Below are 17,898 nucleotides of genomic sequence, written 5' to 3' on the forward strand. Positions count from 1 at the left end.
AGAGGACATCCCTGTCTTGTTCCTGATCTCAAGGGAAATGCTTTTAGTTATTGCCCATTGAATATGATGTTGGCTGTGGGTTTGTCATGTATGGCCTTTATTATTTTGAGGTATGTTTCCTCTATTCCCACTTTGCTGAGAGTTTTTATCAGAAATGGGTGCCAGATTTTATCAAATGCTTTTTCTACATCTATTGATATGATCATGTGGTTTTTATCCTTCATTTTGTTTATGTGGTCTATCACATTTATTGATTTGCAGATATTGTACCAACCTTGCATCCCAGGAATAAATTCCACTTGATCATGGTGTATGATCTTTTTAATGTATTGCTGGATCTGCTTTGCTAATATTTTTTTGAGGATTTCAGCATCTATGTTCATCAGGGATATTGGCCTATAATTTTCTCTCTTTGTAGTGTCTTTTTTATTTTTTTTATTGTTGGTGGGAATCCAGATTGGTGCAGCCACTGTGGAGAGTAGTGTGTAATTACCTCAGAAAATTAAAAATGGAACTGCCTTATGGCCCAGCTCTTCTTCCACTTCTGAGAATTGATCTAAAGAAACCCAAAACACTAATTCGAAAGAATATATGCATCCCTGTATTCCTTGAAGCATTATTTACAATAGCCAAGATCTGAAAGCAGCCCAAGTGTCCATCAGATGAGTGGATTAAACAGCTATGATACATTTACACAATGGAATACTATTCAGTCATAAAAAGGACCTTTTGTGACAGCATGGATGGACCTAGAGAACATTATGCTAAGTACAGTGTCTTTATCTAGTTTTGGAATTAGGATAATGCTGGCCTCATAAAATGAGCTTGGGAGTCTTCCCTCCTCTTGAACTTTGTGGAATAGTTTGCAAAGGATAGGTATTAGTTGTTCTTTGAATGTTTGGTAAAATTCTCCTGTGAAGCCATCTGGTCCAGGACTTTTGTTTGTTGGGAATTTTTTATTACTGCTTCAGTTTCACTAGTTGTAATCTGTCTATTTAGATTATCTGGTTCTTCTGTCCTGGCCAGGTAGCTCAGTTGGTTGGACCATCATTTGCATATGCCAAGGTTGTGGTTTCGATCCCTGGTTGGGGCACATATAAGAATTAACCAATGAGTGCATAAATGAGTGAGACAACAAATCGATGTTTCTCTCTGTCGCTCTAAAAAATCAATTAAAAAAAGAAAAACTAGGTTCTCTGATTCAGTTTTGAAAGATCATTTCTAGGAATTTTCCATTTAGTCCAGATTGTCCAATTTATTAGCATATACAGAATATAATATTTTATATTTCTACTACTCCATTTTAAAATGGAGAATAGGAGAGAAGCCCCAGATTGGAGAATTCAGTTCAGGAAAGAGTTTGCAGGGGGTATGTTTAATTTACTTTTCACAGGAATTTCTTTTTTGTGAACTTGAATAAACCATAATATCTAGTTTTTCCACATTTAAAAGTAAATGTGTAGATTATGTTTAGTCTTTTTAGTTAATAAATTATTTTTATTTAGGCATTATAAGACTCACAATATTTGACCTACCAGAAAATAGTAAATTTCCTACCATAGAGTTTTAAGTTTTTCAGGTGAAAGAAAAAGTATTTTCATTTGTCAGTAGTAATACTATATTTGAAGAGAACTTAACTAAAATGACTTTCTTTTAGGCTTTGGAGGACAGTAGAAAGCTTGAAAATCTCATTGGTATCTCCTATGGACCATGTTTCTTAAAAAGAGAAATGAAGAAAACGAAAGAACTAAGTAAGACTATGAGTTTACAGTGGTATCTCTCTATTCCTTGTTTGCAAACTTAGATAAATATTTTAATATTCAGCTTTTGCGATAAGCCTATTAATTTTCCCAAATTTAAATTTCTTAGACTTTTTTATATATATCACTACTGGACATGTGATAGAAATATTATTTAAAGGAGTAAGAAGCCACATGTCTTTTACCAGGTTACTTATTTCAGGGATTCCTGTTGAATGTAAAGGGATAACATACACCTTCAAAACTTCTTTTCATGTAGTGCTCAATCTTTAAATAAGGTATAATCAAATATTGTATTTTGTATTTGATACCTTTGTGTATATATTATATGCATATATGTTCTTTAGCTAATCCAGTCACTTTCTTTATTGAGTCACTCCCCCCCTCCCTTTGGGCACCAGCCAGTCTGTCCCATATATCCATGCTTCTGGTTCCATTTTGTTCATCAGTTTATTTTGTTTATTAGATTTCACATATTAGTGAGATCATGTGGTACTTGTCTTTCTCTGACTGGCTTATTTCACTTAGCATAATACTGTCCAGGTCCATCCATGCTGTTGCAAAGAGTAAAACTTTTACTCTTTTACTCTTTTACTTCTTTTTTACAGCCATGTAGTATTCCTTATGTAAATGTACCACAGCTTTTTATCCCCTCATCTGCTGATGGTCACTGAGCTGTTTCTAGATCTTGGCTGTTGTAAATACTGCTGATATAAACATGAACATTAACATGAGATTTTTTTTTTCTTCTAGTGACAAAAATAATAAAACAAAAACTGTTTGAAAAGAAGAGTTCAGAACTTTCTAACAAAGGTAAAAAGTTGTGTTTTAATTTATTATATTAAGAGATCCTTTCATCTCATTGTAACATTTAAAACCAATCATTATGAGTCTTTTAATGTACTCTTAAAAGACCAGGAATCTCATTTGAAAAATTTTATATTGCGTTTAGCAGAAAACCATGTCTGATAAGTTCAACTTCCCTGATGAGCTCAAATTCCCTGATGACTGAACTTTTTTTTTTAATTTTTTAATTTTTTTTTAATCCTCACCCGAGGACATTTTTCCATTTTTTGTTTAGATAGAGTGGGATGGAGAGAGAGGAAGAGAGAGAGAGAGAGAAACATCGACGTGAAAGGGACACATCGAGTGGCTGCCACCCGCACGACCCAACCAGGGCCAGGGACAAACTGCAACCAAGGTACGTGCCTTTAGGGGGAACCGAACCCGGGTCTCTCTGAACCGCAGGCCGACGCTCTCACCGCTGAGCCAAACCGGCCAGGGCTGAACTTTTTTTAAAAAAATTTATGTTTGTTACAGATGTTTCTCCTTTTCCCCCCACTGATTCCACTCTCCCCCTCCCTCCCCGCCTGTCCCCAGCTTTGTTGTCCATGTCCATTGTTCATGCATACATGCATAAAAGTTCTGTGGTTTATCTCTCCCCCACAACCCCCTCTTCTGGGGATTGTGATGACTGAACTTTTTATGTATCTTTTGAAATATAAGTTTTAGTTTAAGATTTAATTTTTTTAGTTTTATTAAAAATTCTTTTCAAGAATCCAGACAAATGGGGCAGCAATGCATTAAATATACAGCAGATTTTAATAGTGAATTATAAGGAGACACAAAGCATAAAGTTACTTTGTAACCAGTATTCTGAAAACTTTCAGATCATTAATGATGTTGCATCTACTGTTAACTCATGCCTTTGAGCATTTCACAGTATGGGTTATGAAATTAGCAGGTTTTAAGGGCCCATGCACATGCACACCTTAGTAAGCAAAATAATCATGGACTGTTAAATATTAAAACCTCTTAACCAACTAAGAAGCATCTTTTTTTTAATGTTTTTATTAATTTTTTAGAGAGAGGGGGAGGGAGAGAGAGATAGAAACATTGATGTGAGAGAGAAACATCGATCTGCTGCCCTTTGCACACCCTCTACTGGAGATTGAGCCTACAACCTGGGCATTTGCCTTGACTGTGAATTGAACTGGGACCTCTCAGTCCATGGGACGATGTTCAATCCACTCAGCTACACTGGCCGGGCAGGAAGCATCTTTTTAATATAACTGACATGAATGCCACTTAGCAATTTCTGCAAACAGAGGTAGGCCTTGGAATGAGTTGCCATGTTTTAGTCTGTCATTTTTGAGTACAGATAAGTACCTTGTATTGAGGACCAATAATTACTATGATTATTGCTAGGATCAGCAGGTCTTTACAGCAACTCTGCAAGGTAGCTAATATTATTGTCATTATAGATAAGGAACAAGAAAGATAAGGAACAGAAAATTAAGTAACTTGCCCAAAGACACTGCTACTTAAGTGTCAGAGAAGGGCTTCCAACTAAAGACCAATCTGATCTCAAAAAGTATGATTTTTTCATTATTCCATTTTGCCTCTTCCTAAAAAACATTAAATCATCCAGTCATCCCAGCTTTTAGATTCAGACATGAGGCATAACTGAAACTGGTTCAACCAATCTATTTTGTTAGACTGTGTTTAGGATCTTTAACAGCTGGTGATGAGTTTGCAGTGGAAAGTACTGGGATTCCCTGCTGGTCAGTTCCAAAAGCCGTCTAAGTCATGGCAGGCCAGCAGCCATGGCAAGTCTCCTCCAAAACTTATGTGGGAGAGGAGCTGAACGGGCTTCCTGAGCCATTCATTCGAGCAGCTAACTTCCATTGTGATCCCAAGAATTTAAGAACTTGAAGGTAGCCCTTTCTTAGAAAGGATTTCTTTTCTCCTGTGCTGTAGAATTTGCTATATAGGTTTCAGTCTCTCCAAACTTGACAAGTTTTAGAGGATCATAATAGGAAACTGGAATGTTTATAATTTGCCAGTTGGAGGAAATCTTGAGTCTATATATTCTATGCCAATTGTGTGATTTTCTTTTAAATCTGTAATTTCTTAGAACTATTTAGAATTAGGCTTTACATAATTGGCTTTTGCCAACAGTTTTGAGAAATGAGATAGGGAAAATTATAGAACAAATAAGTGAATTGTCACTGCTAAAAAATAATGGAGAAAAATTTCCAAAAGAATTGTTTCCTTCCCTAAACATTTATCCAGACATTAAAGTTATTTCTATGTGTTAAAACAGTTCTCGCCTTTCAGTTATCCAGTATATACTGATTCTTTCCGTGTTTTTGCATGATCAGTTTTAAATCTGTTTTGTAATATTTTAGGCATTAAAACTGACTTGCCCATTACCATGTTTCCCTAAGGACTAAGTATTTCTTTGTGCATAGAGAAGATTGTATCATTCAGTCATGTTTTTAAATTTCTAATTGATTATTTGTTGTGGTTTAAATGAAAACTGAGTTAATATATACATAACATATGTTATATATTAATATATATTGTATATACTAGAATATATATAATCTTCCATTTCTGTTTCTTGGTGAGAGCTACACTAGCTCTTTATTTCCTAAGATATTCAAACCTTCATTAACTTTTTAACTCTTTTGAAGTAATGCCTGAAAAATAGATTGAAGCTTATTTTCTTTACAATTTGAGTTTGAGTTATATATATACATATATATACATATATATGTATATTCTTTTATTGATTGATTTTTAGAAAGGGAGGGAGAGAGAAAAGAAGCATTGATTTGTTGTTCCACTCATTTATTTATTGGTTGATTCTTGTGTGTGGTCCTGACTGGGGATTGAACCCACAACCTTGGCATATTAGAACGATGCTCTAACCAGCTGAGCTATCTGGCCATGGCTGAGCTATATATTTTTACTGGGTGCTTTTCCCTAATGTTATGTGTATTCTTTTATTTTTGTGGAATTTTTTATTTTGTTTTGTTTTGTTTTAAAGATGATGCACAACAACACATGCACATATATGTGTAAATATTTTGCTGCGTTAATAACTTTAAACCATTTCTATTCATATCTTCATTTTAAGAGGATTTTGATAGTTTTGTTTCAACATCTCAAACTAGTTTGCTATATATGTTTCTTACTTGGGGATCTGGCCTTCAACTTTTTATAGAAATTTCTACTTTACTCTTTTCTCTTAGTATATTGTTACCCAGAATTGTATAAATTTAAAAATGTTTTGGGTATTGTCATTATATTAGAAATTAAATAGTTAGGGCCCGGCTGGTGTGGCTCAGTGGTTGAGCATCAACCCATGCATGAGGAAGTCTCCAGTTCGATTCCCAGTCAGGGCACATGCCCAGGTTGTGGGCCTGATCCCCAGTAGAGGGCATGCAGGAGGCGGCCAATCGATGTTCTCTCTCATCGACATTTCTCTCTCTCCCTCTCCCTTCCTGTCTCTCTAAAATCAATAAAGAAAAATAAATTTTTTAAAAGAAATTAGTTAGGAAATATATAATATAAAATCAGTCCTATAATATATATTGGACTTATTTTATTAGGTAATTATGAAATGAGAATTAAACAAAGTACTTGTTTCATTATCAAAAGACTGTCCTTAAGATTCTTATAAAATTTTCCTAGAATAGTTAAAGTAGACAATACCAGGAGAATTCTTATACTTATGCTACAGTTGCCCCTTCAAATTGGCCCCTTAGCTGTATATTTTTTAAATTTCAGTGCTAGCTTGTTTAGCATTAGTTGCAGTCTTTATTAAAGGCAGAGGAGTATACTTGTAAAAATAATACTCCAGTGTTTTAAATAAATAGACATCTGACACACATTCTTAAGGCTTTACATAACTTATTCAAAAAAAATTTTAAGGTACAGTGAGATTTTTATAGTTTTCACAAGAACTGGATTTTGCAAATCAATGCCTTGATAGAGTTTTAAGTAAAAGGATCTCCTCAGCTAACCACAAATTTCTTAAACAAAGAAATGCTTTTTTCCTTTTTAAATTACTTAGGAAATAAGCCTAACTTCACTTTTCTTAATAATATTGGCTTTATGACTATTAGAAAAATAATGAAATGAAAAGTTCTTTTTCTATTATATTTGGATGTGAATTTTCATAATTATTTTTAATTTGTTATGCTGAACATTTAAAACACATGACCATTCAATGGGTTGATAGAAATGGAATGTCACATTATCATCACATGGTAAGGCATGAAATTTATTTACTTTACATAATCAACCTCAACTTAAAACAACTTGATATAAGTATTCCTAAGTCAATAGATGGCATTATATAGTACTTAGTATTTTCAATTTTTCTGGAGATATTAGAAAATAGCATCATTGTTTGTCTGTGGCTAGTACTTCCAGTAAACAAAATGTTTTTGAAAAGAATGTAAGCAAAATGTAGAGCCAAGATATGAAATCTAGACACTTAGCTTCAGTCCAAAACATATTTTATCATTTTTGAGAATAATCGTGTAGGTTGTAATATGCATATTTTAAATGAAATGTTAACCATCTGAACTTTACATTGTTCAAAAAAGTTGCTTGTTTCAGCTGTTTGTAACATAAAATATTTCAGAATTTCTTTCTCTGGCCTTAAAAAGAAAAGCACAGACTATAATGTTTCTGTTTTCCTTAGCTTACTATCTTCTTACATTGTAAAATTCATCTTGGTTATAGAATTTCAAAGTTTTCAAGTTTTTTGGACTACAGGACAAATTTTAAACTTTTTCCTCTTCTAAGACTATAAAATAGTTTGATGTTGCCTTTTCATTCTAACCACCCACTGAAGTATTTTTCAGCTTAAAAATATGTTGTTCTTTCCCCCACTCAGTCTTGAAAATTTTTCATTTTATCAGCTAAACAATTTTACTCCTACTACCCTTTTAGTTTTTTCTACTATATCTTAACATTAAACAATATCTTTTTTCAAATAAATACTTCTGTTTTAAAAGCACTGAGGTTTGAAGTTTAGACATTAAGAGGTTTAGGAGAAACAACAAAAATTCCCCCTATGTTTTAACATTCTAAGTTTATCTGGAGATTTAAAAAAAAAAATAGAGATACTAGCTTTGGTCACACAAACATACATTAATGTACAACTGAAGTCCCTTGCTCTTTATAAGGGTTCAGCTGTCATGTGTGCTGTACATGGGCCATACCTTTCCTCTCCGTAAAGTTAATGCTATTTTTTGTTTTGTTTTGTTCATCCTCACCTGAGGATATTATTTCCATTCATTGATTTTTAGAGAGAGTGGAAGGGAGGAGGAGAGAGAGCGAGAAACATCGATGTGAGAGAGACACATCTATTGGTTGCCTCCTGCAGGTGCCCTGACCAGGGCTAGGGATGGAACCTGCAACCCAAGTACATACCCTTGACCGGGGATTGAACCCGAGACCCTTTGGTGCATGAGCCAATGCACTAACCACTGAGCACCTGGCCAGGGCTGTTAATACTCTTTTATACATTATTCATCACTGTTTTGGGGATACAATTTGACTGCTTACTTGAGATTTGTCTAGTATTTAAGGAAAAACAAACTGCTTTATTACTTTCACAGCCTTTAAGTAATTTTTTCCATGCTTTAAATTCTTTCATAATTTACTGGAAATATGATAATTTTTATCTTTTAAGTATGTGATCAGTAAAAAAGAAAATTAAACCACAGACTTGAATTCATTTAATAGCAATTATTTGGTTAAGAGATATAAATAACTGGCTATCAGACATTACAAATATCCAGGTGCTCTGTATGTGCTGATGACAACAAAATTGAAACGAAAGACTGTAATAATTCTGACTGGTTTTCTCTGCAGAAGATATTGATTATTTGTGTGTGGTGAGAGATTTGGAAAATTCAATTAAAGGAGTTGTGCAAAGGTTTCATAAATTTTCTTTCTACAGCGTGTACACAGACATTGTTGCGTATTAAATCAATGCAGCACTTCACAATATATTTTCTTTGAAACATAAAAATAAATAACATTTAAACAGTTCTGCTTACTACAGAAACAAATTTTATTTTCTGTGAAGCATTTAGTCATGTGCTATCACTGACTCATACACATTTGCCAGCTGTAACAAATTTTATAGACATTTTCTCCAGAGACATATCTCACATACTATGAATTTTTAAATGAGCAAATGGTGAAGAAGGGATGTCAGCAATATAAAAATTGATCAGCTAAAAGATAAAAGCATAAGTAAAGAGATTTGTATGGTAGTCTTAATAGGTTTTATTAAATAAAAATACTATAAAAAGATAGTAATGAACAGACTGAAGACTAACTGTTCTTAAGGTGGAGAAAAATTATTCTGGCACATTTAGTAGAAATTGGTTTTATGTCACCTGATAGGTGAACTTTTTTTTTTTCCATTTTAACTTTTAGAGTAGTCAGAAAAGCTCCTCAAAAAAGATTTAGTTAAATTCTCTAAGTGGTTTGTATATTTTAAACACATACGTAATAAAGTACATATTTATAGTGTTATATATAGCTAATTATATTGTTTAAAGCAGAACTTGTGTAATAAGTAAATGTTAGATGATTTTCCTTCATCTCAGACCTCACCTAGGGGGAAAGTAGTCATTTTAATTCATACTATTCACACCATGTGCTAGAATCTCTTCTGGGACACCAGGCCTCTCTACTGCTTCTCTCTCTAACTGGATTGCTCTTTCTTTCTTCTCTGTCTAGTAAACTTCTGCTCATTCTTTACGGTCTCCAATGTCACATACTCTGTGAGACTCTCCCCCGCTCACCTAGGTAAAGCTAAATTGCTTCCTCTTCTAGGCTTCCACAGCACTTGTCCAAATGTTTATAAATGTATCACGTTGCAAGTGTTGTAGTGTATTGTCACTGTCTGGTTAGGCTCTTCTGGGCTTCTCGGCAGACGGTAAGTCTCATCTCTACCTCGCAGCCCTGCAGCCTGGGGTAGAGCCTGATGGAAGGCCCACCACGCGTGTCCAGTGAAGGAGGAAAAACAAGTGGTCACTCTAAGAATTTTTTAAAGGAATTGCTGAAATATTTTCAAATACTTACAAATTGCTATCTCCTTACATGCCTCATTCACATAGCATTTATTGAATGCCTACTATGAGCCAGGCACTATTCCTGCATTGGGGATACACTAATGAACACGACAAGGATCATAGAATCTGGCACAAAAGACAAGTAATTATAATAAACCATAACCATACATTATAATACTAAATCTCTTGGGGCAGTTTTCATCCTAAATTGTTAAATGTACATTCTGAAACAGAATCAGACAAATCAGTAGACTGTTGAAATGCGAATTTATAGCCCCAAAGCTGCTAATTATAATGTAAAATAAAACTTTATGTTTGGGTTCTTTATTTTAATTTCATTTTGATTCAGCCTTTATTCTACAGCATATACTGTGATAACTTAAAGTTGAACTGGTTTTCTGAAAAAAATCTTTTTCTTTCATAGAATTATGTCGTCTTGACAGCTATGAATTCCTTAAAGCCATTTTAAATTGAGGTAATGCTTCACCTTTCTAATTAAGTATAGCCTTGTTAAAGTTCTTTGTTTCATTCAGGTGGAAACATTTTATTTGCATTATTAAATTTGGTACTGTCTATCTACAAAGAAAATTGGGCCGTGTGCTTTGGCACTTTCTTTGACTATATTTAATCTGTTCTTATAGACAGTAGGAGGGCAGTCTGACAAGATCTGTGAGTTAGAGACTGGTTAAAAAAGAACACTGTTGCTCTCACTAGGCTAGTTTTAAAAGACAGAGTGGGCATATTTATAAGTAAGTATAAAGAGGACCCTTAATTGAATACCTTTAGTATAAATAGCTAAATAGATACTGATAGGTGGGTTATAGTTTCTATAGGGCACATCTAACTGAAGAAGATATAACCAGTCTATGAATTTTCAAATGTGCTAAATTGATTAAATAATTATATATTAATTAGTTGTTCCTTTTCTTCAAAACAATTCCTGTGGGTTTAGCAATATAAGTGAAATATGATATATTTATAAATAGCTTATTATAACTTAGCTAGCTAGAAGCAATATGAGTCATGATGTGATATTAGTGTTTACTATACCTATAACTGAAGGTTCACATTGAGAACTAGCATTATCACCCTCGCCGGTTTGGCTCAGCGGTTAGAGCATCCGCCCTCAAACCAGAGAGACTGGGTTCGGTTCCCGCTAAGGGCACGTACCTCGGTTGCACTTCCTCCTCACTCCCGGTTGGGGTTGTGTGGGTGGCAACCAGTCGATGTGTCTCTCACAATGATGTTTCTGTCTCTCTCTCTTCCTTCCTCTCTCCCTCCCGCTCTATCTGAAGATAAATGCAAAAATGTCCTCTGGTGAGGATAAAAAAAAAAAAAACTAGCATTATCCACCCAGCTGGTATGGCTCAGTGGATTGAGTGTCGTCCTATAGACTGAGAGGTCCTGGTTCAATTCTTGGTCAAGGCACATGCCCAGGTTGCAGGCTAGATCCCCAGTAGGGGGCATGCAGGAGGCAGCTGATCAGTGTTTCTCTCTCACATCAATGTTTCTATCTCTCCCTCTCTCTCTAAAAAAATCAATAAAAACATTAAAAAAAAAAAAGAACTAGCATTATCCCAAACTTAGTGGCGTCAGTATTAATTTTCATAGAAGCTAACCAGATGTTGCCTGCTATCTCCTAGAAATAATACAAAAGGAAAGAATTCTATTCTATCCTGAAAATACATTTCTTTGGAAATGGTATCTAAAGTGATTAATATCAGCTTCCTAATAAAGTACCTTTTCTCAAAATATTTGCAAAAGCATCTTATATAGAAAATTATATCATTTTCATTCATTAAAATGTTTATTCTGTTTTACACAACAAATCATAGCTTATAATAACAGCTAACATTTACTTAGCACTTTTATTGTGCCAGGTACTGTTAAAAGCACTTTATACATATCCCATTTAACCTTCACAACAAGTTATGTGGAGTAAATATAGTTATTGTCTTTATAGGTAAGGAGACTGAGAAACAAAGAGGTTAAGTACCTTGAATTCCCTAAGAGACAGGCAGGGTCTACACTAACCTGTGTAGTTTAGTGCCAGTCTGTGCTCTTGCCCACTATACAGCAGTAATCTGTGAGTCAGATTTGACTACTTGTTAAAGGTTTTAGATCCTGTTAAATAGTAAGGATATCATATATATACACATACATACACATAGTAATCATTATAGGGTTAAATGTTTTATAAAATTTCAGATCCATGGAAATCCAACCATTAGATGGAGACCATAAATACATATCCACAGTTATATACTGGGGCAAGTGAACATACACATTTAGTGTATGACAGTCTCATTAGTGACCTTTAGGAGGAACTTAAGAGTACTGAGAATAGCTTTGTGTTCATTGAATCTAGCAAAGATCATTACATGTTAAGGGTGTTCTTCTGAGTCTTTAATTTGAGTAGTACTTTCAAAACACTGGAAAGAATTAGGTTGACCTGCTAGACAACTTCCCTTTTAGTGAGAAGCAACAGAGAGAAATAGCAGTGAAATCAAACTTGACTTACCTTTGAGGTATTTCCCTGGGTTCTTCTGATTGTGTTTTCTTCTCTCCTTGGGTACTTTCTTCATGATCTCACCCGTTCCCTTGATTGTAGTTCTTATCTAGGGTATATTATTTCCAAATCTACTTATGGCACTCCTGATATAAACTCACATCTCAGCTTCTATACATTGTCCCCCAAATATGCTGATTTAATTATCCCCTTGATTGTCCTTTATTCTACTTTCTTAAGGTTGGCATTCATCTAATGTTAAGGCTCAAAACCTCAAAATGCTATCTCTTTTTTTGTTCCCACATCTAAACTGCTGCCATGTCATATCACTTCCAAAAATGTTTACTTCTGTTTTCCATGCCCACTACACTAGTTTATCCTTCATTATCATCATCATCCCCATTGTAACCTGTCTCTCTGCCCTTTGGTCCCTTTCCTATATAGTCTGTCCTGCTACTGGATAAATTATGCTTTAGAAGATATTACTGTACCATAGTCACAGTAAAATCCAAATTTATACTGACATTCAGAACTCTCCCTGCTCAGATCAAAATTTGCCTTTCCAGTTTGTCCGTGCCTGTCACTCCAGATTACTTGCCATTTTCCAGACACATTCCTCAGAACGTGCCTTTCTCATTTCTTCTTTTAAAATATTTTTCTTTATTCAATTTATAGAGAAAGGAAGAGAGAAGGAGAGAGAGATAGAAATGTCGATGAGAGAGAACATCGATTGGCTGCCTCCTGCATGCCCCACACTGGGGACTGGGCCCACAATCCGGGCATGTGCTCTGACCGGGAATCGAAGCCGAGACCTCTTGGTGCATGCGCCGATGCTCAGTCACTGAGCCACACCAGCTGGGCGTTTCTTATTTCTTTACCATTGTTCTTGTGTCCTCTACTTGGCATACCTTTTACCCCATAATTGTCAAAATTTTGCCCACCTTTTAAAACCTTATAACTTGCCCAGCCAGTGTGGCTCAGTGGTTGAGCGTCTACCTATGCACCAAGAGGTTGCCAATTCGATTCCCAGTCAGGACACATGCCCAGGTTGTGGGCCTGATCCCCAGTGAGGGGCATGCAGGAGGGGGCCAATCGATGTTCTCTCTCATCGATGTTTCTCTCTCTCTCTCCCTCTCCCTTCCTCTAAAATCAATAAAGAAAAAAAAATTTTGTTTTATCCTCACCCAAGGACATGTTTCCATTTTTTGTTCAGATAGAGTGGGAGGGAGAGAGAGGAAGAGAGAGAGAGAAAGAGAGAAACATCGACGTGAAAGGGACACAATGAGTGGCTGCCACCTGCACAACCAACCAGGGCTGGGGAGAAACTGCAACCTAGGTACGTGCTCCCAGCGGGAACCAAACCCGGGTCTCTCTGGACCACAGGCCAATGCTCTAACCACTGGGCAAAACTGGCTAGGGCAGAAAAAAAATTTTTTTTAATAAAACCTTATAACTTACCTTACACAAAGTTTCCTCAGATTCCCTCCCCTGCGTTCTCTCATTGCTCTGTTGTGCACTTGTCATAGCTGCCCAGCTGGCTGACTAAGGGAAGGTGTTAAACTCCCTGGCTTTGTCCTGTGCCCTAGAAACTCTACTAGCCATTGTACCCCTGACGGCAGTGTGGCCAGCTTCTCTGTCTACATCAGCTCCCACGCCATACAAATTCACTCCCAGAGCCTTGAAAAAGTGAAGCCTTATAAAATCATGTTAGGATAAGAGAGACTGTCAGTAAGGGAGACAGCAACCCATAGGCCACAGACTACCAAGACCAGCAAAAGGGTGAGGCAGGGAGAAAAAGTGTGGTTTTGACTAATGTTAATGGGCTATTGCAGGGGATATTGGGATGCTTGATCTAGAAATTATGTGGATGAATCATGTGGTTAAACGAGGCCTAGTATAAACAGCATTGTGCATAATGCCAACTTTGCGAAACCTAGTAATCAAGCTAAGGATACAAGATTTATGTTACATACATGAAATAATAATATAAGGCAAGCTATGATAGCTATACAGGTTCAAACCTTGTCAGGGTTCTGGGCAACAGCAAATTCAAAAAAGGATTGAGTCTAAAGAGGATCAGCGTATCAACTTGATCAGTGGAGGAACTGATAACCTCCAATATGGCAGGCTCTCTGGTAGAAGCTTGGGGTCACTGATATGGATTATGCCTAGGGCAAAAGTGGAACCTCCTTATTTCCACCCTGATTCTAAATCTGGAGCCCTGTGTGCTCTCCTAGAGCTGAGGAGAAAGCTGCATCTTTGAAACAGACCCCATGTCCACGTGCCTCTGACTGTCAAGACCACACACCTGCCTCACGTGTTTTGTGAGAATGGGCTGGTCCTTACAGCATGAAATTAGGAAACACAAAGGCCCATTGGACTTGAGAGTGGACAGTGAAAGGGAGACTAATAGTGGAGAACAGTGTCGTGTAAGAGCAGTGACCTGTATCAGTGGTGACTGGTGGACCAGTGTTCTGGACTGGGACCAGTCAAATGTGTCACTCTTCCGTGGGGCATAGAGGGCAAAAGAACAGACAAGTTCCTTCCTCTTCAGACGGAGTGTAAACATTCCTCTCCAAGTACCAAACGAAGAATAAGCAGTAGTATAGGAATACACAACAGAATACACAATAGGTCACCTCAGGATGGTGTGATGAGGTCGTTATGTAAGGGTTCATGATTTTAAAATCAGCTCTAACTATTCCACTCTACATTATATCTGACAGATGGCCAACCAGACCCTAATGCTGGAAACTTTGCACTTTACTAGGAATTTGAAAAATGGGCAATTTTTACGGGCTGTGTAAACTTAATAGAAAATGTGAACAAAAAAAGGCAGAAAAACAATGATTGAATGGTAGATTCCAGCCCCATCATTGACAGTTATGGTCACCAGGCTTTATTCATTAGGCAAAAGTGGACCAGTGAAGATTATTAGGGAAGGAGCAATCCAAAATGTTTTAGAAAGACTAACTGTATGAACAATGAATCCTGGCAAAACACTGCTCATAAACTGCATCACTGGATCTGAATTGCTTTTCGTTGTGTTCTGAGATTCATCTCTGGAACCAGTATGGCCGTGTAGAGGTAACAGATGTAGAGCTGCTCCCTACTCTTGTGCTGTGACCTACCTCACACTGATCAGAGTGTTTTTACTGGGTCCTAGATTTGGCCTCAGAATCTTTCTCAACACAGTTCTCCCAGCAGCCATGATCAGTTGATAAAGCATCTTGACAGGGCCTGGCATGGTCATAGAGAACAGGATTTGGATTAAATGTCCAGCACCAGCTCTATTACCTACTTAACTGTGTAGCCTTAAACGAGATACTTGGTGCCCCTAAATCTTAATTATATAATGGGACTGATTTTTTTTAAATGGGACACATTTACCTGTGGAATGGTACAAAATAAGTAGTGCCTCCCCCACAGTAACTAATGAATCAGTCTTCCTTTCTTTTATAGTATTATCATTTGTTCTGATAACTGTATCAGTAACTTATAAGGATATTAAGTGAACACTTGAATGTTTAAATTTTCTACAGTTCAGACCAGACTCAAATGAGAGTTGGCGAAAGTTGATTGTCTAGTTGACAACCTATCTTACAGGATGAGAATATATGTACACTCTCAAGTCTAGCAGCCCACCATGCACTACTTCGTCGTAACTTCCGATGTAATTAGGAGGGGGAATTTCAGGAGTGACTGGTCCACATGCGCTATGGGAATACAGGCCATGAGTTGCCAATGACTGCTTTTTTGAAAAGCTTCATTTTACACAAGGGTCCGAAGACCAGATAGACAAGAACTTCTACCACCACTAGGAGTCCCCAGAGGGACGCTCTGAATAGGAATCTCAGTAAATACTGTCCTTTGGGGGGGCAGCTGTTGGAGGAAACACCTGCTGAAAGGCCCTAAAAGCTTGTAGACAAAAGGCATGTAGATTTTGGTGTTTCCAGTAGGTCCGGTTGGAGTGTTAGAACTCTCAGAAGTATGTCAAAATCCATACTCACATAGTGAGGAGTGCTGCAGTTAGAGTAGTCGTATTGACAATTATTTCTGAAGGTGAATTTTGCTTAGAAGACTCAGAAATAAGCAAATGAGAGATTACCAGTATCTAAACTAGGTAGGAAATTACATGGTAAATGGGGTTTAAATAATTTCTTACATCATGTGTGACATGCTGGTTAATTTGGAAACTAATTCTTGATGATTTAATAATAATCATCTTTTATATCCTGTAGGTATTTGGAAGAAATGTACTTACTATGAACACCAACTTCTGCATCTGCCTGATCATATTTAAAGGAACAGAAATGTCTGTAATTAATCTGCCCAGTAAATACCAGATCACAGCACTAGGCAGGTGTGTGTCTAGATAAAATTTCTTGCAGCTAATTTAAACTTTCTACACACACCAGTAGATAATCTCAATGTAAATAATACATTTCTTCTTGACCCTTTAATGAATAAGCCAACATGTGGACAAGGATCTTGACTTATGTTCTATATCATGTACACTTCTGTATCCTTTAGGCATTTGTGGATAGACTTAATAAAGCATTTATGAAAATGGCGCCTTTGGTGTATATTTTTTAACTCATTAAATCTAACGGTGAGTGGCATTAGGTATGTTTTTCCATATAAAGCCCCAGATATGTATTAATTAGATTTTTCTAAAAATTTAAGTTTGTCTAGAAGTTTGTGTAGCTACTATCTTAGGAATTAATTTTTATTATATGCTATTTCTATTGCAGAGAAAAAAATATTTTCAAAGTTTTAACATTTTCACACCTTTTATAAAATACCAGAATGCATTTTTTAATAGACATTTAAATATGAAGTTGTTTTTAAACTGAACTACACAGATTACTGAGTTTAAAGAGAATTTTCTTATGGGGCAGTGTGTGATCCCCTCCAAATTATTTTGGAGCATTAATTTAGATTTTTGTTTTTCTGTGGCGGTATTTTGTATCATCATCTGTTTGTGTTATCACAAAATAAAGGGGAGAGGGAATCACAGAATGTGTTAGCATGGCTTTTCTATAGGGGATAAATGTTACTCCTTGGTTCTTCCCCTGTCCTAACAAAATTTGTATAAAATATTACCATGTTATTTAATTCAGTGTATCATAAAAATACTACTACTTGAAAATCTGAAACAAAATTTAGCAAATTAAGGTTGAAAATAAGTTTCCATCTAGAGAAATTTAAAACTCACCTCTTAAAATGAAAAGTTATTTTTAAAAACTATTAATTTAAATGACATAGATACTAAACAGTAGCCCAATTAACTATTAAACCTAATTGCCTTCTCTAGTATTTTTATTGGTACTCTTTAAATAAGATTTTTGAGATAATCTGTCTGCTAAATATTAAGAACACTTTCTGATACAGGACTTATAATAGAACATTACCTAAAATATACCAGAAAGGATTTCGTTTGTGTTCTTGCACTGGAAACCTTAGAATGTAAGCCAAAACATATAAAGGAATCTACATTAGTAAGGAAATAAAGGGTTACAAAGTAGATTGGTTTCATATGTAATCCAAGTTATGTAGGTATGTGCTTAATGCTATTAAATCAGTTACTGTATATTTGACCTCTTAGATATACTAAGCTTTTGCCTTTCAGAGCAGCTGGGTCTGCTAAGAATCATCTCTCAGTTCTCTTCATTGTAGATCAGATGACTCTCGCTTTATCACCCTTGGAGGCCACATGAAGGACAAAGCAGAAAGA

The 17,898-nt window shown here is 35.9% G+C and overlaps 1 protein-coding gene across 11 annotated transcripts in view; it reads left to right on the forward strand.

Annotated features, from left to right (window-relative positions):
• The window catches only part of LOC118626377 (integrin subunit beta 3 binding protein), a 65,240-nt gene extending 48,505 nt beyond the window's left edge, over positions 1 to 16,735 (forward strand). For 9 of the 11 annotated variants that reach the window (XM_036256001.1, XM_036256003.1, XM_036256004.1 and 6 more), the window contains 3 exons: positions 1,658 to 1,751; positions 2,514 to 2,573; positions 16,403 to 16,735. In XM_036256001.1, the coding sequence (XP_036111894.1) occupies positions 1,658 to 1,751; positions 2,514 to 2,573; positions 16,403 to 16,464 (216 nt within the window). In that variant the 3' untranslated portion in view covers positions 16,465 to 16,735. Of the gene's footprint in view, positions 1 to 1,319; positions 1,370 to 1,657; positions 1,752 to 2,513; positions 2,574 to 10,076; positions 10,128 to 16,402 lie in introns of those variants that run through there. The other 2 variants (XM_036256002.1, XM_036256010.1) reach the window with 2 other exon arrangements.
• Positions 16,736 to 17,898: the final 1,163 nt, after the last annotated feature.

This window comes from Molossus molossus, unplaced genomic scaffold (genome assembly GCF_014108415.1).
Source record: "Molossus molossus isolate mMolMol1 unplaced genomic scaffold, mMolMol1.p scaffold_m16_p_12, whole genome shotgun sequence".
NCBI classification, from domain to species: domain Eukaryota; kingdom Metazoa; phylum Chordata; class Mammalia; order Chiroptera; family Molossidae; genus Molossus; species Molossus molossus.